Raw genomic sequence first — 26844 nt, 5'->3', positions numbered from 1 at the left:
GCAACAGTGGCTTGAGCTGAGTACCAGTTGTGCCCTTTGGTTGCTTGTTTGCCACATCCCTGCAACTCCCTATGGTCCCTACACTCAGCCTGCTTCACTCATTTTGTTACCGCTTTTAACCCTGTAGGCGTTTGAGTTTGTGAACTCCTCCCTGGGCTATTATTTGATTGTGGTGGGGGGTGTGTGTGTGTGATAACCACTTCTAACTGTATAAAAAGCACCAAAAATATTATAATATTTGTTTTAACAGATACTGTTAATGTACTGCCAGATATAATTTTTCAAGTTTTGATGCTGTTACAGTTGTTAAATGGCATCATTAGAAATGATTATGTTTTAGAGAATACATAGTTGAAAAGTAATGCAGGGTTATATTGTTTTCAACTAATTATCAAGAGTAAAACATTTCATGGTATTTATGACCACTGTTAAGTCAGTGTACTCACATCTACATTCTAATTAGATTTCCTAAATTTTCTCCTCAATGGCAAATTGTACTTAGTGCTTATCTTCACTCTGGATCCTTTCCTTTACATGTGAGGGAATATCACTTGCTGCCTCTTTCCTTTTCTTCCTTTCTGTTTTTTAAATTCTCATGCCCTTCTATAAATTTTACCTTCTTTTGTATTTTTTTTTTTTTTTAATTTTTTTTTTTTTTTTTTTTTTTTCCGGTACGCGGGCCTCTCACTGTTGTGGCCTCTCCCGTTGCGGAGCACAGGCTCCGGACGCACAGGCTCAGTGGCCATGGCTCACGGGCCCAGCCGCTCCGCGGCATGTGGGATCCTCCCGGACCGGGGCGCGAACCCGCGTCCCCTGCATCGGCAGGCGGGCTCTCAACCACTGCGCCACCAGGGAAGCCCCTTTTGTATTTTATTAGTTGCATCTTTTAGGATTTGGTTTATTTATCCTTTTGAAGTGCAATATAACAAATTTCTGAAGAAGAAAAAAGACAATCCCAAGAGTACTCAGAAGATTTCCATTGATCCTTGGTTTCAGTATTTCCTGTGACATGATCAGCTAATATGTCAAATGCCCTGGCCATTGATCTTTTCTAGATTAAAAAAAAATTCATTAACCTTTGGAGTTATCTTTTTTATTTGTATTCATGAAGACTTAGTGGTTCTCAAGCCTCAAGTCACAGTGTCTAAAACATACTAGGGACTGTGCTAGGCTATCCAGATCAAAGATGAGCGAGACAATCTCCATTTTTTAAGTCCAGTTTACTCTCATTTTCAGATGACTATTTGACTCCTCCTTCCTTTTCCTTAAACCTCCAGAATTTCTTACTCTTCTTTCAGTTGATGACCCTGCTTCCTACTTCACTGAAAAAACAGAATCAACCAGAAGAGAACTCTCAAACATGACACCACATCTACTTACCTACGTGAATCTGTGCATATATACTCTGTTTTCCCTCCAATTCAAGGGATGAACTGTCTGTGCTCCTAGCTGAGGCCAACTCCTCCGCAAGATTCTTATACTAGCTCTTAGTCATTCTAGTAATGCTACCCACCTCCTCCATAATCAGTTTTTCTTTCTCTAGTGGATCATTCATTAGCATTAAAACAAACCATCTTTCTAAAAAAAGGTTTCTTCTTGGTGCCTTCAGTTTCTGCTCTCCTTTCCCCTATTAAACTCATTTAATCAGACTTTATTTACTCAACCTGTCAGCAGCATTTGATGTAGCAGCCAAATCCCTCCCGCTCCTCGAAACAGTCTATTCATTTGGAGTTCAGGTGCCATATTCTCTTGATTTTCCCTTGTGTTGATGCCTACTTCTTAGTCTGTGGACTGTTCTCTACCTACACTTCTCCCTTGATGATCTCATCCAGTGTCATGGATTTAAATACCATCTCTATGCTGATGATTTTGAAAGTTCTGTCTCCAGACATCTGCCCTAAACTCCATAATGGTACTTCCATCTTAGAAGCAGTATAGCATAGGGGTCAAGGACACAGACTGGGGATCTGGATTAATTGTATTTAATCCTGGCTCAGCCACTTATTAGCTTTGTGACGTTGGGAGAGGTTCTTAACCATTCTGTACCTGAGCTTCCCCACTTATAAAAAAAGGATAATACTAATTCCATCTTCACCTGATTGTTGTGAAGATTAAATGAGTAAATATAAGCAAAGTGTACAGAATAGCCTGCCATATGGATGTGTCAGTATCATCATCATTAAACATTTCACACTAAGGCATTTCACACTAATGTGTCACAAACCAAATTCCGAAACGCTCTCCCAAATTAGTCTTCCCTAGTCTTTCCCATCCCGGTCCATGTGCTTTAGCCACAAGTCCTGGATCTGATCTTGTCTCCTCTCTTTCTCTTTTACCCTGTATCCATCCCATCAATAGTTCCTGTCTCACTACCCTCCATCACTATTGCCATGGTCCAAGCCAGCTTCTCCGCTCACCTGAATCATTGCATTAATGTTCTACACAATCTGCTTTCATTATTGTCCCCCTACCATCTGTTTTCAAGATATCAGTCGGAGTGATCTTTTTAAGACAGAGGTCTGATTGTGTTGCTCCACTGCCCTAGATCCTCCAGTAGCTTCCTGAGCTACTCAGGGTAAAAACCAGTCTTTTAGGCCTAGCAGGCCATTATACATGCATTATCTCTGTCCCTTTTCCTATCTTCTCCTATTCTTGCTTCCTGTGTTCCAGCCACACTAGCCTCCTTGCTGTTCCCTGAGCATACCAGCTATGCTTCCACCTCAGGACCTTTGCACTTACTGTAACCTCTAATCTGGAGCACACATCATCCAGATATATGCATGGCTCACTTCCTCATCTCTTCCCATTTGTTCAAAAGCCCCATTTTCACTGAGGCAGTCACTGAGAGAACCTTATTTTAAATTTCAAATACCACCCTCCTCCATATATAGACACTCACTATTCCCCTTCCTAGCTTTATTTTCCTCTGATAGGGGTTATCACCATTTGTCATAGCATACATTTTACTTATTTGGGTTTTTTTTTATCTCTTCCTCACTAAAACATAAACATTTTGTGGACAGAGATCTTCACCTAATTTAGTTCACTGCTGAATCTTCAATGCCTAGAATAGTTTGTGGTCCATAGTAGCTGCTCCAAAATGTCTGAGTTAGTGAATGACAAATGCAGTGCTTTCAAGTTCACCCTGTAGTGGGAAAAACCAGACAGGTAAAAAAAGGTAGTTAACAAATTGTGTAACAATAATAGGTACTACTGGAGCAGAGAGGGACAGTGAATGTTGGAGATTAAGGCTTCTGAGAGGAGATGATACCTAAGGCTGAGACTTAAGACTGTGACTTCCAGTTAAACTAAGTTAGAGGAAAAAGGCATAGAAGGAACAGCATTAACAGGGCCACTGGAGCGACAGAGAACCTGCTCCGACTCATTCACTTATTCAACCTAGGGATATACAGAAGGAGACAGAAGATAAGACCCAAGTTTATGGTATGGATGAAAGGTGGTGGGGAAATCATTCACTGTGAGAAGAGTTATGATGAATTTGGTTTTGGACAGGTTGAATTTGAGGTCCCTGTGGAATTTTCACTCTATTATATGCATTTGAAACTTAATATGAACTTAGTATGAACTTAAATGAACTTAATATTAGAATAATTTCTTTTCTAGGTTCCCTCCTCTCAGTTAAAAGTGATTTATAAACTAGGAGAGCTAAATAGCCTCCAAAAATCTCGCCTTTGTTGTTTGGTTCATGACGTGCTATTATCCTTATTTTTTCCCCGAAAGCCTTTAAAGGCCCTTCTCACTTAAGAAAGTGCAGGTTAAAAGTTACTGTACTTTTAAGGAAGCAGCCATTGGAGATAGTACCAGTCTCAAATCCTACAGAAAGTTGTGTTTCTCGGAGGTACATACTGTATCTTGGAATTATAAGACAAAATTTATTCGTTACACAGTTCTGTTCAGAAATTCAAATGTCATCAAATGATAGATTTGAAGGCCCTCTCAGATTAAAAAAGAAGAAGAAGAAGCCAAGTTTCCTGTTAAGGAAGTCTCTCATTCACTCATTGCAAGACACACCGTGTCATGGTTGCCTACGAATATATCATTATTACTCCATAATGACTGGGTTATCTCTGTGTGTAGGTGTGACAGAAAGACTGACCAGAGATTCTTTACATATTGGGTACCCTTGAAGACCTCTTTGGTGTGTAGCAGAAGAGCTTTGCACAATAGAATGGCAGATCGCCATTGCTCAGAAAGAATGACTTGCTCTACCCTTCCTGCCCAAATTTGTCTGTTTGCTGCTGTTGCTTCTTAACATTTCATAGCTATGCCAAATTATGCTTCTGTGTGTCTTTAGCATTTCTTTGCTTTGGCTTACATTAGAACACCTTTTTTGTTCTTGTCTGTCATATGCCCAACACAATTGTCTTGCCTCCAAATATCACTTCTGTTTATGTTGATTAATTGCGTGTTCTTATCTCCCTGGTGGCCTTAGGAATCATAGAACTTTAGAGTTGGACTGCGCCTGAGTTTGGGTCTCAGTTTAAAATAATAGGATATAAGCACATTTGTTTAAAAATAGAAAAGAAAAAGAATTCAGGGACAATTCCAAACAGTTCTAGTATTTCAGTATAATGAATTGTCTTTCCAAAACAGGTTTAATCACTTTCCAGGGATTATGATGATTTATATCAGAGGTCATCAAACTATGGCCCACTACCTGTTTTTATAAATAAAGTTGTATTGGAACAAATCCATGTCCATTTGTTTACATATTGTCTGTGGCTGCTTTTGTGCAGCAGGGCAGAGTTGGGCAGTTGTGACATAGACTGTATGGCCTGCGAAGCCCTAAATATTTGATACCTGGTCCTTCACAGGAAAAGTTTTCCAATCATGATTTAAACAGTTTAGAAACATACTTCTCCAACTGGAAATCCGAAGTACTTCCCCAGATAACAACATGTAAAACAGAAGAGTGACTGTGAGGATCTGTTAGCGTACTGAGCACACTACCAACTTGTGATCTCCATCCATTTAAAAAAATTTTTAAGTGGTGTCTACCAAAAAAACAAAACAAAAAAACCCCTGGAGATTAATAGGTAGGCAGATGGCAGTTCTTTATTGTAATTAGTTATTTCATTGCCTTTTATTGTGAGTAGCTTTTATATTTAGGGGAAATGATCTTAGTGTACTGAGTTTGTTTAATTACTATCTCCATGTCATTTTTGCAACCTTTTCGTCTTTCTTCACTGGTATTTTCACGTTAAGATTACCTGTGCATTCTCTTGCTTGCAGTGTAAGCTTCCTGATTTAATAATTTGTAATAGACCCATTTCCTGCTATCATTTTCTCCAGTGTCAGAGTCTGCTTAATTTCTGTATTGGTTTATATCTACCCAAAGTAAAAGGTGTTTAAGGGAAATGTTAGTTTTAAAATTTTAACATGGATATTTAGAGAGTTGAGTGGTTACTTGAAAATTATATTTGACATTTTTCACTCATAGGGTAGTTTGATCCTTCTCAGTTTAAATTCTAAGTTACTGAAATTCTGTTCATGTTAGACCCATTTTCTTTCCTTGAAGAATAAGCAGTTTTCTCTTTGTTGTAAAACTATTTTTCATGCATTAACACTACTCAGTGTGAATTCTACCTATAACCTTGAAATTATTATTAAAATAAAAAGCATTGGAACCGTGGTGATGAAATAATTCTTACTGTCTCACATATACGTTACCCCTACCACATTTTTATTAGTGTCTGAAGTATTATGTAGTCTTTTTTTAAGGGGTGTTTGTGTCACTAAGATGTATGTATATTCTATCGTATAATAACGCATATGTGGAATCTAGAAAAATGGTATAGATGCTCTTATTTGCAAAGCAGAAATAGAGACATAGACGTAGAGAACAAATGTATGGATACCAAGGGGGAAAGGGGTGGGGAGGGAGGAATTGGGAGACTGGGATTGACACATATACATTATTGATACTATGTAGAAAATAGACAACTGATGGGAGCATACTGTATAACATAGGGAGCTCTACCTAATGCACTGTGGTAACCTAAGGGAAGTCCAAAAGGGAGGGGATATCTGTATGGTATGGCTGATTCATTTTGTTGTGCAGTGGAGGCTGACGCAACATTGTAAAGCAACCATACTCCAATAAAAATTAATTTAAAAAAATTAAAAAAAAGTTTTTAAAGATGTATGTATATTCTATATTTCATACTTACTCTGGGTTATCTCTTTTTTTAGTCCTGTGGCTAGCTAACTTTGGCCTTATCTCCTAAGGTATTGGCTTAAGTGGATAGTTTTAGGGCAAACAAAAGGAAAACTTTCATCTTCTGTGACTTTTATCATTTTCTAAAAAGTGTTCAGGAATCTTAGTTTATATTATCAGAATGAAAGACACTAAAGTTTACAGATAGTTCAGAAGCATTACTACTTTAGAATTTGTGAGAGGAAGTCCGGACTTAATTTCAGCTGCAGGTGTCTTTGAGTGTTAATATCTCAATACCTGATTGAAATAATTGTAATGTGGCAAACTATACTGACATCCAAGAACTGGCACTCAAATGTATGAACAAATGGAAGAATTCATATTATCTGTTTTCTTCGCCTATTTAGAGAAATCAAATGCTGTGAAATACGATAAATACAATGCTTCACTGATATATTAGTACAACACTATAAAAATTAATATAAAGACATACCTCAAAAAGCAGAGATATTTTCATAATAGTGTAATAGGGCCAATAAAGTATTTCCCTGTATATGATAAGGAAACTAAATGGGGAACAGTCCCATTCTAAAATGACCTTTTATATATCCCACTGTTAGTCTCCCAACCTTGAAGTAGTTCTGTCTGTTGCCTCCGATGCTGAACACTGTGGGCTGCATTTGCACAATGAGCGTATTGATATAACTGCAAATTGAAATTTCTTACGCAGGATTTTCAGTGCCTTTTGGCAGTCTTCTGTGTCACTGATTAGCTGTCTCCTATTTCCTACAGCAGATATTTAGCAAATTTATTCCTTCAACAAATATTTCTTAAACTCCTACACTGTACCAGGCATTGTTCTAAGCTCTGAAGTTATAGCAGTGAACAATAAGGATGGAAAAAACCCTGCCATCATGGAGCTTACGTTCCAGCAAAATACTAAATGCTACATAAGCATTGGTTAAATATGGGCAGTTACTGTTGTTGATGGGGTGACTGTTGTCCCAGTTTGCCTGAACAGCCCCAGCTTAACACCTGTTTCTGGGTTTTAATAGTGTCCCCTTTCACTTTCAAAGTGGTCCCAGTTTGGACAGTAAATTATATGGCCACCGTAGTTCTAAACCTTTTACATCTATTTATTTATTGAATCCTCATAATAATCCCATGAGGTATGTGACATTATTAATATCATTATGCAGATGTGGAAACTGAAGCATAGAGAGGTTGAGTAATTTGCCCTTGGTCATGCTAGTAAGTGGCAGAACCAGAATTCAAACCCAGACAACAGCCTGGCTCCAGAGTTTGTGCTGAGTCACTATACTGTACCGCCCCAATACTGCTATGGTAAATCTGCTTTCTTATTCTGCCTGTCTACCTTGTTCTCCCTAGCAAAGTAAATCAGGTAATCTCATCTCCTTGACAGATGAATTTGTGGCTCTTTGGAGTGAACTTCCTCAACTTGTCACTCACTCCTTTACAAATCTGTCTTCATTTTTACTTGGCTTCACTCCATCCCTCTATTTCAAGGATGGGACATCCCTCTTCCCATCTAAAACTTGTATTCTAGCCTCATCCCCTTTTGCCTCCTAGAGGACTTTGTTCTCTACATTACTCTTTTTGGGCCTTCAGTCTCCGTCTTTCCAGTGGCTTTTCCCATTCAGCATATAAGCATGATCTGTTGTTGTTGAAAGTGTGTGTTACTCCTTCAAGAAGCTTTATTGTTGGGAGAATTTTTTTAAGTTTATTAATATAATGATGATAAATGAATACCAATTATTTATTACCCTCTTTAAATTCCAGGTACTGTATACATCTCTGATCCTTTTACCAACCCTATGGATACTTTACAGATGAAGAAATGGAAGCTCAGAGGACTCTATAACTTGCTTAGCTTATGGATAGTGGCATTGAATTCAGATTTGTATTTGTCTTACTCCAAAATCCATTCTATTTCTAGTATATCATGTTAGTTTACCACAATTCTTAAAGGACGTCCCTTGATCCTCTGCTTGTCCTCCATCGCCTTATAGCTCTTTTTGTATGTGTAGACTCATCTTGCCTTTCATTTACTTCTCAACCCATTCTAGTCTGACTTCCACCTTTTTATTAGTCAGATCCTCCAAAGAAACAAAACCACAATCTGTCTCTCTCTCTCTCTCTGTCTCTGTGTGTGTGTGTGTGTGTGTGTGTGTGTGTGTATGTGTGTACACACAGAGGCCAGCAGGCTGGAAATTCAGGCAGAATTTCTGTTACAGACTTGAAGCAGAATTTCTTCTCAGGGAAACCTCAGTTTTTAACCCTTAAGGCCTTCAACTGATTGGATGAGGCCCAGCCATATTATCAAGGGTAATCTCCTTTACCTAAAGTTAGTTGACTGTAAATGTTAATCATATCTGCAAAATACCTTTATAACAACATGTAGACCAGTGTTTGATCAAACAACTGGGCAACCATAGACTAGCCAATATGACACATAAAAATCACCACCACAACCTCTATCACTGTGGTGTCTTACTCATTGCTAAATCCAGTGGACATTTTTCACATCTTTCCTTAACTTGGTCACTTTGCAACATTTGACATTTTGGACAACCTGTTACTTCTCGAAACCCTTCTCCTTTAGTTTCAATGACCCTAATCTCTTTTCATTCTTCTGTCCGTCTGGCTATTCCTTTTCTGATATTTCATTACTCGTCTCCCAATTCCTTAATTATTAATATTCTCTCCTGTCCTTGGCCCTCTTATTACTCCCGCAGTTGATGTCTCCCCAAACTAAAATTCCATCTTAGAATTCTCTACTGAGCTTTAGACCTGTATATCCAATTGCTTGGATGTTGCACAGACATCCCAAACTTTGCTTGTCTAAAACTGAAATCCTATTCTCCCACTCTCCAACTTGCTTCTGCATCTCTTCTTTCTCAATCTTAGTTTGTTGTACCGTCTGCACCCAGTTAGTTTACCAAGCCAGGAACCAGAGAGGAGTCTTCAGCATCTCTCTTACATTTACCATTTAAGACTTTCCCATCTCCATTCCTATCTCAACCAAGAAAGCTCAACCCTCATTTTCTCTCACCTAGAATCTTGTTGTGGTATTTCTACCTCCCATCAGTCTCTTTCCAACCCCTCTACACTGCTGCCAAAGTGATATTTTAAAAATGCAAATCTGTTTATTCGTGTTTAAAATTCCTTTAGTAGCTCCTAATTGCCCACCGAATTAAGATAGAATTCTTTAGCAGGCATACAGTCCTCCATGGCTAGGCCTTTTCTGCCTTTTATATTCCACTGCGCCTCACTCACCCATCCTACTTCAAGCCACGCCGACATATTTATAGAGCCCAGATTTGCTGTATTGTTGGCTTCCACGTCCTATTCTGCTGTTTCTTCTGCCTGGAATGTCCGCTACCTCTATTACTTCCCTACCTTCCTACCCCCACCTGGGGCATCTAGAAAAATTATTTTAGTACCCAGTTCAATCTTTAGTTTGGAATAAACTTCCCCCAATTCCACAAATAGATTTGACCATACCTCCTTTCTGACATTGTTACAAGCTTTTCAACTCTACTATAGCACTTACTACTGTATTATTTATTTTTTGTTTATCTGTCACCTTTCAATGGACTGTGAACTCTTCGAGTATTTCTACTGCCTGGCATATAATAGGCTCTCATCAGATTTGTTGTGGTGGTGGAAACGGAGCCCAGAGTGGATTATACAGTTCACTTAAATAAGGCCATGCCTTATTGAGGAGTGCTGGGCTTGGACATGTATAGTGAAGAATGGTAGACATTTCTTTATCTTCCTTTGTTCCTTCTAGAGGCTGCTGTTCCAACCTTTAGTACCAGATTCCTTTTGATCTATACTTTTTATGATGTTCTGATACCTATTCTCAGCCTTCACTTTGCTTTTTATTTTGCTTGTATCTTTGGAGCAGTTAAAAAGAAAGGAAGCTATTTAAATTACTATTACAAATTCCCACTGTCCCATTTTCATTCCATCACAGGAGAAATCATACATCAGCTTGTTCTCATGTGATTCTTGTGTGCCAAAAGTCTTTTCTCAGCCAGTAAAAAGAATTCATGTTATAATGACAATATTTTTCCAACAGTTTTTTAATTCTCCTATGTCCCCAAAATGTCTCCATGCATTTAATGTCAAATTACAAACTAAACCAGTTCTGTGTTAATCCTGAGAGAAGAAATAATGGTTTTTAAAGATTGTTAAAGGAATAATGAAGACTTCTTGGGTTTTTAATGTGAAAGTTTCAGGTGACCAAGGGTCCTGCTATACACATTGGGGCCAAAGGATAGTAGCATGGCCAGCATCTCATTTTAGACTTACGTATTACTTTCTACTCTAAATGCACTTGTAGAAGCTACTTGTGGTGTAACTCCTTATGTATTTAATATTTATCTAACTCTTGGTTTTCGTGGTTGAGTTTTGAAATGAGTGAAGAATCTACTTATTCTTTGCCCTTTACAGAATGTGATATCTTGGTTTTTATTCCATTTGTCCCCCTTACCCTTTACTTAATTTTATCTCATTATTTTGCATTGTGTTTCTAAAATAATGGCTTTGGCTTATTTTTTCTTGAATGTTTCTGCAGTTTGGTTTGAGTATCTAGCTTTGGCAGCCCTCCTGAACTTGACTCCATCTGTACTTGTGACTTTTGGAAGGCAGAAGTCAGTGTTTTCTAGGGAGATGACTATTTTTTAATATTATATATGTGTGTGTCTCCCTTCCTTTTTGGTTTCTCTTAAAAGACTGGAAAGAAAGCAGTTAAGGCAGTCCTGTGGGTATCGGCAGATGGACTCAGAGTTGTGGATGAAAAAACTAAGGTAAAACTTTCATAAGCTTAAATGTTACTGCTCATATGTTTTTTATCCCTATGATCAAATATAATGCCATTAAGCTGTTGTAGTCACTCTGTATCCTTCCACTTTGTCCAAAGAACGATCTTTGGAGAGACTAGTTAATGTTCAGAAAAACCAATTTAGTTACTCATTTACCTTACGAAAAACAGAAGAGAATTCTCTCAACATTTTGGTCTACATGACACAGCATGTTTAGCCTACGGTGTATTAGCATTTAATGTTAAGATCTGAGTTCTGTTTTTGTTCTGACACGTTAAAAAACTTTACCCCCACAAATACGATGTGAAAAATGATGGACCTTCTATTGACCCACAAATACGATGTGAAAAATGATGGACCTTTTATTGATATCACAGTTAAAAATTAAAAAAAAAAGTTGATAGACCATATCTAAAATTTCTTCTTGTTCCTTAATAAAACACTATTTTTAGAAAGTGATATTTGAACTGATTAACCTACTATTTAACTGAAGACTCAATTTAAGTGAAATCTTAAGGACTAGTAAATTGCTTATTTGGTTAACATTTATTTAGAATACACACAGTATCTCAAATAATATGTAGCACTTTGCATTTGAAAGAAAGTGATCCTACATGCCTAAATAAGAATAGACATAGACTCTGCCCTTAGCATAAGGTGTTATTTATATAAGTACATTTAATCATTAATTCGAACTTTTTAAGAGACCTAAATCTGGAGAAATTTTAACAAGAAGGCAATTTTCAAAAAAAAAAAAGAAAAAAGAAAAATAACCCTCAGGTGTCACTGGAAGGAGGAGAAAGTCTGGCAGGTAAAGAACAGTTTTCATGGGTAGCTTGCCTGATATATTGTAAGTGATTTAATTTAGCTACATTTTAGTTCTTTTCAGTAAGGCTTTTCTTTTTTTTTTTAAGTTCAAGAGAAGTGGTAGTCTCAAGTACATTACAATTGGAAATAACTATCATTTTAATTAGCTTATTTTGTGTAGTTTTCATTAGTGCTTTGGGTGAAATTTGTTGTATGTGGAGGCTATATTTTTAGTTGCTTTACACGATAGTTAGAAAGTGATGTTGCCCCCTGTTGGTTACTTATAACACTGGAATTAATTAATTTACTTCTTCCCACATTGAGTGATAATAGTAATTGATGACTTGTCATCCTGGGACCCATTATGAGCAGAAAAGAAATTTTGCAATATGTATAACAAATGAAGGGCTCATATTTAGAATATATAAATAACTCCTACATATCAGAAGAAAAATGACAGATAATCCAAAATACTTGAATTACTTTGCTGAAGAGGAAATTCATAGTAATCAAGGTTATGCAAAATAAAATTATAATGAGCCACCAGCATTGCAGAACTTTAAAGAATTGACTGGCAAGTTTGTGGAGCAATAGGAATCCTTATAGTTATGCTGTATAAAAGCCATTTTGTTTGCATGTTTTAGCACTTACAGCCCCCATCTCAGCATCTAGGGATTTTAGGTGACTGGAATATCACACAGAAGAGCCAAAGAGTGTCAAGATTTTAAAAAACATTTTGTGCAATGTTTATACTATGTGTATATGATGTCATTCAGCAAGTATATAAACATAGAGAGTCATACTCAAAATTAAATAATCAGTAAGTTAATAAATACATAGAGCTGTTCTGGAAATGATGTTATTTGAATGTAAGTTATATGGAAATTGGATTAAATTGATTTACATATATTGTAAAATTGAACATGGAATTTACAATCATAAAACTAGAATCAGCAGGCATATATTATATATATGAAGATGAAGTGAGGGAGGCATCTGGGGAAAGTGCCTCTTGGGATTTCTCCTAGGTCAAATTCTTAGTATTCAGACTTCTGGCTCAGATCCAGCTATTCTATAGCCTTGATGCATTAGATGTAGAGATTCTGTGTTGTGAAATGAACATCCTGTGTTTCTTCTGAGAAACTTGATTAACCTCATAAGTCCTCTATTCCTTTGTGTTTTCCTTTTTTCCAGGACCTCATAGTTGACCAGACAATAGAAAAAGTTTCCTTCTGTGCCCCAGATAGGAACTTTGATAGGGCCTTCTCTTACATATGTCGTGATGGCACAACTCGGCGCTGGATCTGTCACTGCTTCATGGCTGTCAAGGACACGGTGAGTCCAATAGCATGGATTTCATCATGACTAGCCTCAGTCACCAAGCTCCTTCTGGGCTGGCTCAGCCAAACAGTTTCCACTACATTTTTTTTTTTTAACATCTTTATTGGAGTATAATTGCTTTACAATGGTGCATTAGTTTCTGCTTTATAACAAAGTGAATCACTTACACATATACATATGTTCCCATATCTCTTCCCTCTTGCATCTCCTTCCCTCCCACCCTCCCCTATCCCACCCCTCTAGGTGGTAACAAAGCACCAAGCTGATCTCCCTGTGCTATGCGGCTTCCCACTAGCTATCTATTTAACATTTGTTAGGGTATATATGTCCATGCCACTCTCTCACTTTGTCACAGCTTACCCTTCCCCCTCCCCATATCCTCAAGTCCATTCTCTAGTAGGTCTGTGTCTTTATTCCCGTCTTGCCCCTAGGTTCTTCATGACCTTTTTTGTTGTTTTTTTTTCCCTTAGATTCCATATATATGTGTTAGCATATGGTATGGGCATATACCCTGAGAAAACCATAATTCAAAAAGAGTCATGTACCAATATGTTCATTGCAGCTCTATTTACAATAGCCAGGACATGGAAGCAACCTAAGTGTCCATCAACAGATGAATGGATAAAGAAGATGTGCCACGTATATACAATGGAATATTACTCAGCCATAAAAAAGAAATGAAATTGAGTTATTTGTAGTGAGATGGATGGACCTAGAGTCTGTCATACAGAGTGAAGTAAATCAGAAAGAGAAAAACAAATACCGTATCCACTACATTTTTAACAAGTATGTGCTGTTACAGCACTTGGAAGTGCCTAAACTAGCCTGCTTTCACTCCTTTTATTCAAGTAATTCACACTCTTGGTATAACCCTACCACTCACAGAGCAAGATGATTGGCTGAGGTCCAAGGTCATTAAAGGAAAGTAAAAGTTCTCTGGTGATGGTGGCTGCTAATCTTTATTTGAAACTTTTCATTATTAGAACTATTTTCAAGATCCTTACATGCATTTGTTTGCTAATTCATCTGGGTAGAATATACTGGCATTTGAAAGGCACTTATAAATTCATTTACAAAGTGACTACCACAAGAACTGAGTGGGAGTATATTTTCAATTAAAAAAATAGAAATACTAAATTATGGTACAGTGAACTATGCTAGAAATTGCTACATAGTAGAAATTTTGGTTTTATTTAAAAGTAGAGAATAGGGACTTCCCTGGTGGCGCAGTGGTTAAGAATCCGCCTACCAATGCAGGGGACACGGGTTCAAGCCCTGGTCCAGGAAGGTCCCACATGCCACGGAGCAGCTAAGCCCGTGTGCCACAACTACTGACCCTGCGCTATAGAGCCTGCGAGCCACAACTACTGAGCCCACGCGCCTAGAGCCCGTGCTCTGCAACAAGAGAAGCCGCCACAATGAGAAGCCTGTGCACCTCCACGAAGAGTGGCCCCTGCTTGCCACAACTAGAAAAAGCCCGTGTGCAGCAACGAAGACACAATGCAGCCAAAAATAAATAAAATTAATTAATTTAAAAAAGTAGGGAATAATCGAATCTATCATTCTTCATCTAAATTACCCAAAATTCTGATATGAAAGACAAGACTCTTAGATGATGATGATCTTCATTATAATATAGCGTTGAGTGTGTAATATTTGAGTTTTTAAACATCCAGACAGAATAAGGCAGTTGTAGCAATTCACGACTACAACTCGATGAACTCTTGCTAAGGTTTAACCTGGAAGGGAAGTGGTGGCCATATTCTAATATTGACCAAAAACTTTTTAAAAAGCAGTTGTATAAACAAATATTAGGAGCTCAAGCTCTGAATCAGATATGGGTTCAGTTCCTCTTTCTGGTTCTTACTAACTGTGGGTTTTGGGGCAGGTTATTTAACATTTTCTAAGTCTTAGTATCCACTTCTATAAGATGGAGATAACAGTTGTGGGGACTAAATTTGGTAACAAGTATAAACACTTATAGCATAGGGTCTGGCCCGTGGTAACTGCTCCACTTCAAGAACTTCTGTCATAAGGCCTCGCAGAAATAATAAGTTTCCTTGGCCTATAGTTCTGTCCTTGTAATAGAGCTGTGTTCAAACGCACACGGGTTCTAAAATTCTTTCGGTCCTCTCTCCTATTTCACCCTTCAATGCCTACCCTTGTATCATCCTACTAAGAAGTTAGATAGAAACTCACGCAGATTCATAAAGAGTGAGTCTGTCAGTCTTTAAATAAGCAGTCATGTGAAATCTTAGGGACAAAAGCATTTCAGACATTTACCTCCCCTTATGATATCTGATATTGGTGTATAAGATGCAGTGAAATTACTTACTCAGAGCGATATGTAGGAGCAGCTGCTTACATGGTATGATTTTGGAAACTCCACAAAGGTTTCCCTGTTCTCAGATTTTCTTCTCGCTGTTAAAGACGCCAACAGTTATTATATCATCCCTAACTTTTTTATTCCACAATTAGGGATATAGTTTAAAATACAGATAACCCTGGTAAAAAGTAACCCACCAAATCTACTAAATTTACTCTAGGTAATCCAGTGTATCTTTAAAACAATATTTAGTTTACATAAGCCTTCCTCCCCTCCCACACACAAAAAATTCAGGTTTATCTGTTTAATTCCTTTATAAGTAGAAAATGTGAGTGAAAACATGCTTTTACTTTTGCCTGTGTGTGGTTGGGAGGTAGAGTTGGGATTTGAGAGAGCTAGAAGAAGACAGGGAAGTTATGGGAGAGAGCCTACAAGCACTGAGGGCCCAGATGGGGCAGGGGAGGAGCATTCAGAAAGACTGAGAAAGCTAAGCTTTCCTTTGCCTGATTGCTTCTCATCGCTGCAGTTGTATTTATTTATGTGAAGTTTTAAGTTTGCGCCTTTTGTTCCTAGACATGTTGATAGTATATTTAAGCTCTGAAATAAACCCTGCCTTTCCAGTGGTTTCTTAGAAATGCTTGGTAAATATTCCTACTATTCCCCTAAATGGCAAATAGAGGTTTGTGTGTCAAGACTTAGTGCTTGGAACCTTGAGCAGTGTCTTCTAAGCTGGTGACCAGAGTTAATGTGAGTGACAGAGGGACCTGACTAATAAGGAAGTATTGGTGGCTGCTCAGAAAACACCGCTTACCGATGGTCGCTTTACCCAATGCCTACTACAGTAAAGGATCATAAGCATTACCTAAGGTAATAATTCATTTAGATTAATTTGGCGTATTAATATACTAAAATCTAATTTTAAGCTGGAGTTCCTAACATTTTGCCTGTGTGGAAACAGACTTATTTTGTGGTCCAAGCTAATTTGTAATTTTTGACACCATAACTCTAAAAAGGTTTTTTAAACCTTCTGTTACATACAGGGTGAAAGGCTGAGCCACGCAGTGGGCTGTGCTTTTGCAGCCTGTTTAGAACGTAAGCAGAAGCGGGAAAAGGAATGTGGAGTGACTGCTACTTTCGATGCCAGTCGGACCACTTTCACAAGAGAAGGATCATTCCGTGTCACGACAGCCACTGAGCAAGCAGAAAGAGAGGAGATTATGAAACAAATCCAAGATGCTAAGAAAGGTACAATCTGTTCTACTACAATGTGTGTTTATTTAAACAGTTTTTGCCAACAGGTTAGTATTTGGAAGCTATCAGGGGCAAACTTTTTCAGTCAAGGAGAACTCTTAGCAATATATGAAGACCTTAAGAACAAAGCTGAAAATCTAAACAGAGTCCTTTCCTTTAGAGTGGCTTGTTTAGTGGCTTCAAAGTGTTTACTCTTCCCATTATGTTAAACTACTGGGGAAGCTGAGAGTGTAGTTGAAGAAGCTGCAAAGACATTCAAAAACAAAATTGGGAAAACCTGCATCCTCGAACAGATTTTTAAATTCTGATGCATCTGATGTCTGTGAGAAGCAAATGCTATCAAGGACCTACATTTTAAAGGAAGAAGTACAAGTCCCAGGTTTAGGCTGCAGAGGACCCACTGATGGTGATGCTGGGTATAAATGCAGGCAGAAATTTCTCGGTGATACTCTTCTTATTAGATTATTACTGTTGTTTCAGTGCTTTTGTGAAAAAAGTCCACAGATTTTGAGATGCTGGCCCGTCTTTTTTCCATAGCCCCATTAATTTTAGTGTGTGGTTTTGCAGAATGTGTTTTTTTTTTCCAGGTACCCATAGCAGCATAGCAGAAATGCCTGTACAAGCATTCAAGTCACTCAGGAGGCTGTTGAGTCAAGTGTGTTTTAGAACTGAGTGATAGGGCTTAGGGAGAATGCTTTGCATTCTTGTGTATAACTAGGGCTGAAACCAACAAGGAATATTTTGGAATTAAACAGTTCGGTTTAAATATAATTTTGCTAATTTTTTTACTATATTCTTTCAATTCTAAACCAGCCGTTTTAGGTAACTTCATTAATACTGACCCAAACAGCTCTAATTTTTAAGCCAAAAAAAGGATACATATTTTTATTTGAAATTAAATTATTGATTGTGATTTTTTTTTCATTTCTTATAAACATTTGTGCCAGGATACCAAAGAATAAAGAAACGCCATGCTATTTTAATTAGGAAATGTAGTATGTATACCTGTTATGTAGTATGCTTCAGTGATTTTCAGACTGGATGCATATTCTTTAATACCACCGAAGAATACTTTTTGATACACACAGCAACTGCCAAAATGGTTGAGTCCTAGCATCTGCAGAGGATTGTGAGGGGAGGGGAGTAGAGACTTACCACAATCAGAATGGGACACAGTGGGTACTCACATGGAAACAGTCTTGTATTCATGTTTACTCCAATTTAAAATTTTACTTCTGTATGCTTTTATTCAAATGAGCCACAAATGCCTAATGTCCATGTCTGCTTTATGACATTCTTTAACATCTAATCAAACTTACGCTTATTTAGACCTTTCTGACTCTGCCACTCCTAAATCCTCTCCCCCAAACAAAAAAGCAAACAAATATTGAACACTGTGAACCATCATTCTTTAAAGGACCTTTTGCTAGGAGTTGATAGGTAGTTTTGTTTTGTTTTGTTTTGTTTAATCTTGTTCAGAGTCTTAATCACTGCATGGGAATAAAAGATCTAATATTTTTGTCTTAGTAGATATACCATGTGACATGTAGTAGGTTACTAAACGTTTTATTTGTCTGAAAAATAGATCTGAGCCCCACTTCTAACCTGTCTTTTAAGAGACATGGTGAAGGAGATGGGTAAAAAGACCTAGAAGAGTTTTTGAGTTCCTCAGCAATATAAGCTCAAATTATTTGAAGACATTGCTAAGGTCCTCTTTCTCTTGACTTTCTTGAGCTGAAACAGATAAGACAGTTGTTGGTTCATCAGTGGCCCCTGGCAACACTGCCCCATCCCCATCCTCTCCCACCTCTCCCACTTCGGATGCTACTGCCTCTCTGGAGATGAACAATCCTCACGCCATCCCACGCCGGCACGCACCAATTGAACAACTTGCTCGCCAAGGCTCTTTCCGAGGATTTCCTGCTCTTAGCCAGAAGATGTCACCCTTTAAACGCCAGCTATCCCTGCGCATCAACGAGTTGCCTTCCACTATGCAGAGGAAGACTGATTTCCCCATAAAAAATGCAGGTAATGCAGCATCCACCTAACTCACTGGGTGCTCTGGCACTGAAGCGTTACCATCACTTCCAGTGGAGTCACTGATCCCATCAAACTAGCCACCCCTCTTTCTGAGGCTGGTTGGTGGTTACATATCTTGTATCATTTCCCATTGGAAGAAAATGGAGATTCATGGAGAGGGACGTGAGTCATTCATTTCTCTTCGACAAATAGGTAACAGAGCCATGATGGGAATTCCCAGCCTGAGCTGCAAGGTTTGTGATTTGTCCTGATGAAAGTGTACCTGCTTCCAAACATCAAGGGTCTCAAGTTTCCATTCTTATTCTGCCATTTGGGACCCAGCAGGGAATTAATTTAAAAGGCTTTGGAAACACATCCAGTTAAATAGCATTACTGTCAGATGTACCAGAAGAAATGGATAAGTTCTCAATGTCCTTGTGGCTGGTTGGCTCCATAGGGAGGAAACTCTAAACGGGTCTCCTGCATAAATCTAAGATCTGTTGTTCATCAGAGACAGTGGGATTGCTCACACATATTCATTACCTTTCAGAACTGCCACACAGGCCTTTGTGTGGCCTGTGTACAGCTGAGCCAGCCCTGGTAGCTCTATCCTCATCATAAGATCCGGAGCTAAAGTGTCAGATCTGGTCAGTGCTTTTATTGGGCCCTATTTTACTTCACTCTGAGACATGTTGAGCTGGTGCTATAACAGAATCTGAGGAAGCTCTGTCTCAATAGGGCACTCCCACTGCTGGTGGTACAAAAGTACAGAGAGTTAAGTTCTTTGATGGATAAAACTCAGCCTAAAGAACAGTTAAACTAGATGGTTACTGAGGGTCTTTTCACCTCTCAACTCCTGTAAAAACTGAAACTCCAGATGCTTCAGGTACCTCATTTTCAGTCTCCCTCTGGAGCAGATGGGAAAAAAAACGATTATTCTCTTTCCACAGTTGAGCAAACAGAGGTTCAGCACATACAATTAGCTTCCTCTGTGACACAGAAGTATCCCAGTGTCAATTTTTTTGTTTTGTTTTGTTTGTTTGTTTATTTTTGGCTGTGTTGGGTCTTCATTGCTGCATGCGGGCTTTCTCTAGTTGCGGCAAGCAGGGGCTACTCTTTGTTGAAGTGCGCAGGCCTGTCATTGTGGTGGCTTCTCTTGTGGCGGAGCACGGGCTCTAGGTGCATGGGCTTCAGTAGTTGTGGTACACGGGTTCAGTAGATGTGGCTCAGGGGCTCTAGAGCGCAGGTTCAGTAGTTGTGGCGCACGGGCTTAGTTGCTCCATGGCATGTGGGATCTTCCCAGACCAGGGCTCAAATCCGTGTCCCCTGTGTTGGCAGGCGGATTCTTAACCACTGCGCCACCAGGGAAGCCCCCTAGAGTCAATGTTAAGAACAAAGCCTCTGGAGTCCTGGACCTCAGTTCACTTTTTCATGTTATCACAGCTCAGGTACTTGGTACTTTGGAGAAGAATGAGAGTGATCACACTGTCGTAGTTTATTACAGAGGAAAGGACTGAGCACCCACTGGTGCACCTGACTTTAACCCAGTTTTTGACAAGAGTCACTGGAAGGTTGCAGAACTTAACTCAGACCACAGCCTTGGGACCTGGTCGGAAGACAAACAGGTTGATCTTACTGACTGGACATCTTGGCACAAAAAGAGAACAGCAAGTTCTCAACAGTGTCACACAGGAGAGGAAATAAGGAAATCTGGGGATTTGCAAGGGAGGAAGATAGACCTTAGTACAGGAATTGTTATCATTTTATACCTTCTCATGTGAAAAGCCAGTGAATAGTGGTCAGGAAATTTTTTGAAGCTGCTTTTATATCCCCACCTGACAGTTGAGTCTTTTCCTTCCACAAATAAAAGATTCAGTATAAAATGCCACCTTGTGTGATGCTGTTCTGTTTCAGGATCGTTCCATTTTGCTGTCTGGAGCCATCTTCTGTTTGTCTTGCAGTGCCAGAGGTAGAAGGGGAAGCGGAGAGTATCAGCTCCCTGTGCTCACAGATCACCAATGCCTTCAGCACACCCTCCGAGGATCCCTTTTCATCCGCCCCAATGACCAAACCAGTGACAGTGGTGGCACCACAGTCTCCTGCCTTTCAAGGTTGGTGCCCACTTAGCCTGCTCACCTGTTCTCTTTGAAACTAGTACTTTTATGACACTGCTCACTAACTGTAAGTTGGCATTCTGAGCTTCCCAAGACCTGGTCATACCCACTAATTTCCCTGTTTGATATTATCTCGGAATCGTTAAATTTCCCTATTTGACAGTGTCTTTGTGCTTTGTTCCCCTTCCTGTTTCCTGAGATGTCTGCATTTGTCATTTTGCACGTACCTACCTGTCTTTCATCCCATTCTATCAGGAGCATCTATAGTCCCAACCCACTGCTTTATTTGCTACTTAACTGTTAAGAGTCAGAGTATCCAGCCATTTCTCCAGAAACAGTAGTCATCAGAGTTGGTTCTAGCCTTATGCTTTCTTTAGCACAGTGGTTCTCAACCTGGGGTGATTTTGACCCCTCAGGGAAAATTCGGTATCCATTATCTGGAGACATTTTTTGGGTTTCACAATGTGGTAGCAGGTGCTTACTGTTGACATCCTGGTAGAGGCCAGGCATGGCAGTAAACATCCTTCAGTGTTGTTTACTGCCACACTGAATAGCCACCCTCACAACAAAGAACAATCTGGCCCAAATTATCAGTGGTGCCAAGACTGGACCCATCTAGTCTCTACCCTGTCACAAGAGGCCCATAAAGAAAAAGGTACTTCAGTTCATTTCATTTTCCATAACAAGTATCCTAAAATTAGCCTTTGTGGCATTGAAGAATTAGTAAAAGTTGTTGTTTTCAGAGATACTGAATTAATAGTTGGTATTGACTCAAAGGTCAGCAAAGAGTCTATATAACTTAAATTACAGACTTTTAGAATTTGAGCTCCTGTAGTTGATCTTTCTTCATTTCTTTTGGGAGAGAGCTCAGAAAAAGTTTTTCTGTGGAGACGTTTTTTGCCTGCTCTTATTGAAAAGCTACAACATGCTTTTCCTGTAGGAGGGAGTCTCTTTAAAAAAAAAAAAAAAACCTTAATAGTCATATGCACCAAGTGGCTTTTCATTTCATCTAACAAATATTTATACTACCAATAATAATAGGCACAGTTTATTGGGCACTTAGCACAGTGTCTACCACATACATCATGGTAAGGACATACATTTTTTCATCTCATTTAATCCTCACAACAACCCTTTGAGGTAGGCATCACAGATACAGAAAATGAGGCTCACAGAGGTTAAGTAAATTGCCCAAATCACACAGCCAGGATTTAAACCCAGGTCTTTCTGAATATACTTCCTGTTACAGTCTACTTACTCTGTGCCTATTTACAGGGCAGTGGGTATACAAAACTGAATAGAATATAGTCCTTTCCCTGCCTTTAAGGGAATCTCAGTGTGTGGATAAGCTAGTCTTTCAGGCAAGCCCTGGGTAAATCATACCAATGCCATAAGCATAGTCGCTGAGTCTTAAAGAGGGACTGATTGGTGGAGGGCAGGAGAAGGTGCCTGCTTGTCTGTTCCATATGAAATATAGAGAGCTAGGCTAAGGAATAGAAAGTGATGGAATAGATGTCTGGAGTAAAGGAGCACGGGTTAGGAGATTTTAATAAAGGGAGACAGGAAAGAACAGTAGGTGCCTTGAGATATTACAAACATTACTGAGGGGAAAAAAACCTTTAAAAAAGATGAAATTAATTCTATAGCAAATTAAAAAATTATTAAGCATATGAAAACATATACCAAGTTTGATTTTTCTCATCTGTAATATGGGGGTTTTGAGAGAATTAATTGAGATGATGCACACTAAAGTACTATTAGCATAGTGCCTAGCACATAATAAGGACTTATTGTATTTAACCATTGTTGTTATTGTTGGCATAATTTGATCTTTTGGAATAGTGGTAGGAGAAGAAAATACTTTGTCTATATCATTATGCTGAAGGCTAAGCTGTATCTTAGAATAGTTAGACTTTTTCCTGCTTGTAATACAAAGCAGCTCTGTTCAACTTAATTTGAAATTGTTTTTCTAGTCTTCATTTCCTCTCTCTCCATACACGTATTTTCCTAAAAGAGTCATACAGCTTTATCAGTACACCCATTTTAATTACATCCTCTAATTCCCTCTTTGCCAAAAGGTTTGTGTACCCATTGCAAATGGCATGGTTATCCCAACACCAACTTTTCTGTTTTATGTGTTCCACCAGTATTGCACATTGACCTGACTGACCCAGCTCCAAGGGGCCACCTGTACACCTTGCATGAATTTAACTACATTGGTGTTGTCTGCTCCCATTGTAGCTAATGGCACTGACTCAGCCTTCCATGTGCTTGCTGCTAAGCCAGCCCATACTGCTCTAGCACCCGTAGCAATGCCTGTGCGTGAAACCAACCCTTGGGCCTATGCCCCTGATGCTGCTAACAAGGGAATTGCAGCCACACATTCGGGTAAGGTGACCACAGATGATGGTGAGGATTCTGGGATCAGATAAGTGACCCTTGTTCAAAAATCAGCCATTTAGCTGAGTGGGAACCAGGGAGGAGTCCTTTTAGGAAAAGTATGATCCCTCTTGGAAATAAACTACTACTAAGAAAGGATGGTGTCACAGACATAGAGAACAAACATACGGATACCAAGGGGGCAAGGGGATGAATGGGGAGACAGGGATTGACACATATTTACTACTATGTATAAAGTCGGTAACTAATGAGAACCTACCATATAGCACAGGGAACTCTACTCAGTGCTCTGTGGTGACCTAAATGGGAAGGAAATCCAAAAAGAGGGGATATATGTATACGTATGGCTGATTCACTTTGCTGTACAGCAGAAAATGACACAGCACTGTAAAGCAACAGTACTCCAGTTAAAAAAAGACGAAAAGAAAGGATGGTTCCTTCAGAGAGGAACTAAAGAGGTTAGGTTGATAGTTCTTAGGACCATAGAACCACCCATAGAGCTCCGTAATACCCAGATTCCTGGGCCCCACCTCCAGAGAGCCTGTCCCTGGATGCAGATCCGTGGCCATGCCTGCAGAAAGAGACGACTCTGCCTCTTACAATGGCAGGCCTACAAAAAAGGCTGCAAAAAGCACCTTGTATTTGCTTTTCTATATTTTCTAGTTTTTCTGTAATGAACATTTTAAAAAAACTTAATAACATTAAAGGCAGTTCACCAGGAAGACAACATATGTCTGGAAGCCAGGAAGGGGCCACAAAGTACGGCACCAAGTCGCTGGTTATTTTCTTTTCCTTCTGTTAGAGCAGAAGGTAAATTACCTCAGGCCCTTTAGAGTATGTGCAGGCCACAGCAACGGTGGGGACGGGTTCTGATGCCAGCCAGCAGCCTTGGTTCGATGCAGTTGAGCCATATCTAGCAGCTCCTCAGTGTGGCTGAGGTAGCCACATGGTCTCATGGGTTCTCCCTGTCCTACCACAAAACCTGGTAATAGAGACTTTCCTCCCACCTACCAAAACCACAGAATATCCCACTGGGGGGCTTGTTCTACGTTAGGCTCATTCAAATAGCCAAGATTATCCAGTGAAGAAAGAAGCCCCTAATAATTCTGATTCTCTCCTCTCTTCCTCTTGTTGGTTCCAGGGACCGAGTGGGGTCAATCTTCTGGTGCTGTCTCTCCAGGTCTCTTCCAGGCTGGTCACAGACGCACTCCCTCTGAGGCTGACCGCTGGTTGGAAGAGGTGTCCAAGTGCGTCCGGGCTCAGCAGCCCCAGGCCTCAGCTGCCCCTCTGCAGCCAGTTCTCCAACCTCCTCCACCCAGTGCCATCTCCCAGCCAGCGCCACCTTTCCAAGGAAATGCATTCCTCACCTCTCAGCCTGTGCCAGTGGGTGTGGTCCCACCCCTGCAGCCAGCCTTTGTCCCTGCCCAGTCCTATCCTGTGGCTAACGGGATGACCTATCCAGCCCCTAATGTGCCTGTGGTGGGCATCACTCCCTCCCAGATGGTTGCCAACGTGTTTGGCACTGCAGGCCACCCTCAGGCTGCCCAACCCCATCAGTCTCCCAACCTGGTCAAGCAGCAGACATTCCCTCAGTACGAGACAAGCAGTGCTACTGCCAGTCCCTTCTTTAAGCCTCCTGCTCAGCACCTCAACGGTTCTGCAGCTTTCAATGGTGTAGACGATGGCAGGTTGGCCTCAGGAGACAAGCACACAGAGGTTCCTGCAGGCACCTGCCCAGTGGATCATTTCGAAGCCCAGTGGGCCGCATTAGAAAGCAAGTCCAAGCAGCGTACTAACCCCTCCCCCACCAACCCTTTCTCCAGTGACTTACAGAAGACTTTTGAAATTGAACTTTAAGCAGTCCTTATGGTTTACGTATTTTGTCTGTACTTAGGCAAGGGCGGAGGGTGGAGGTCAAAGGAGCAAAGGGGACTTTGTGTTCCCAACCAGTATGCTTTTCACTAATCCCAAAGGTCCCCAGGAGCATGTCCAGGCATAGAGTGCTGAAGGGGTGATTGAAAAAAGTGGAGAAAACCATTCCTAGAGAAGAGCTGTCTTGCAGTTAGACTAAAGAATTTAAGGAAATGTTACCCTCTGCCCCCCTCTTCCTCCCTCAGGCCCTCACAAATCTCTGGCAACAGAGAGGCAGAAGTATCTGAACAGGAACCTGTATTCAAAGCACATTTACTGGAATATAAAACACAACGGGAAGCAAAACGATCTCCCTTTGTTTTTCAGGCCATTCACCTGCCTCCTCCCTCAGTACTGGCCTGTCTTAAAGATCAAAAACAAGGTGGCCTGTGCTTGGGCTGGGGACAAGAGGCAGGCTCTGCTGCCAGAATTCCCAGGAGGGCACATCAGGAGCCGCCCAGCAGAGCTATATTTTAGGGGTAAAGTTGAGCTTCCATTTTGAGTAAGAATAAATATTATAAATATATATCAAAAAGCCAAAATCTTTATTTTTATGCATTTAGAATATTTTAAATAGTTCTCACTATTAAAAAGTTGTATGAGTTGTAAGTAATCTTGCCAAAGGTAAAGGGTTAGCTGTAAGAAATTGTACATAAGATTGATTTATCATTATGCCTATTGAAGTAAAAAGAGGAAGGGTTGGAAGTTGCAGACGGGATCCCTAGCTTACTTGGTATCATTTACTGTAAGTAGCACATTGCAACAACAATCATGCTTATGACCAATATAGTCAACTAGGTTGTAGTTTTAAATAAAGAGTGAGCAGTATTGTCCTGGTTTTAAACCTATAAAGAAATTCTAATGTCATTATTTTAATGGAATCAATCTAAATAGAGAATATGTATTTTCTTCTATATATTGCTGCAGTTTCCTTATGTTAATCCTTTACTTTGTTTTAACACTAAGGTGACAATGACATCATATCCATAGACAGGAACACAGGTTACTGTGTTGGTTTGTCATGTAGGTCTTGGTGGGTTTTGCTTTAAGTAAGTTTTGTTCCCACGAGTTTTGTGGGGATGGAGGTTCTAGTTTTATTAGCACTGCTTGTGCGTGTGCATGTGGGGGTGTGTGTGTCCATCCCTCTCCCTCCCAGTGAGCAGAACATCCCATTTGCCAGTTGCAGCCACTTGACCTCTGGTAACAACGTGAGATCCCATCTCATTTTTACTTTTGAACGTCGGCCTTACAATCAAATGTAAGTTATATATATTTGTACTGATGAGAATTTATAATCTGCTTTAACAGAAATAAATGTTCGTGGTAGAAGCTTTTGGCCATGAAGGGCTATTCTTTCCCCTTTATTAGCAAGTGAGTTTTGGTTCTTTTTGGTCTTGTCCTCTCTCCATTCTACTGCCGCCACAGATTTCTAGGTTGATGGCTAGAAAATCTTTCACCGGGATTAGTATATTCTTAAAATTCATATTTGTATCCACACTTTAGGCTTTGGTTGTTCCTAAGCGCATCTCTGATGTCAGATTCTTCTTGCTCAAAGTGCAGGCAGACTTCAACCTGGCAGCTGGTTAGAGATACAGAACCTCAGCCGACCCCAGACCTAGTCAGGATCTGCATTGTGACGAGATTCAC

General features: G+C 39.7%; 1 protein-coding gene across 8 annotated transcripts in view; it reads left to right on the top strand.

The window, feature by feature from the left end:
* The window catches only part of NUMB (NUMB endocytic adaptor protein), a 187354-nt gene extending 160828 nt beyond the window's left edge, over nucleotides 1–26526 (top strand). For 5 of the 8 annotated variants that reach the window (XM_070044987.1, XM_070044989.1, XM_030831639.2 and 2 more), the window contains 6 exons: nucleotides 10939–11013; nucleotides 13030–13170; nucleotides 16543–16747; nucleotides 18488–18781; nucleotides 20734–20883; nucleotides 24428–26526. In XM_070044987.1, coding sequence (XP_069901088.1) covers nucleotides 10939–11013; nucleotides 13030–13170; nucleotides 16543–16747; nucleotides 18488–18781; nucleotides 20734–20883; nucleotides 24428–25143 — 1581 coding nt within the window. In that variant the 3' untranslated portion in view covers nucleotides 25144–26526. Of the gene's footprint in view, nucleotides 1–10938; nucleotides 11014–13029; nucleotides 13171–16542; nucleotides 16748–18487; nucleotides 18782–20733; nucleotides 20884–23127; nucleotides 23275–24427 lie in introns of all 8 variants that reach the window. The other 3 variants (XM_070044990.1, XM_070044988.1, XM_030831631.2) reach the window with 2 other exon arrangements.
* Nucleotides 26527–26844: the final 318 nt, after the last annotated feature.

Source organism: Globicephala melas, chromosome 2, assembly GCF_963455315.2.
Source record: "Globicephala melas chromosome 2, mGloMel1.2, whole genome shotgun sequence".
Classification (NCBI taxonomy): Eukaryota; Metazoa; Chordata; class Mammalia; order Artiodactyla; family Delphinidae; genus Globicephala; species Globicephala melas.
Note: the sequence above shows the minus strand (reverse complement) of the source record. Positions and strands in the feature narration are given on the sequence as shown.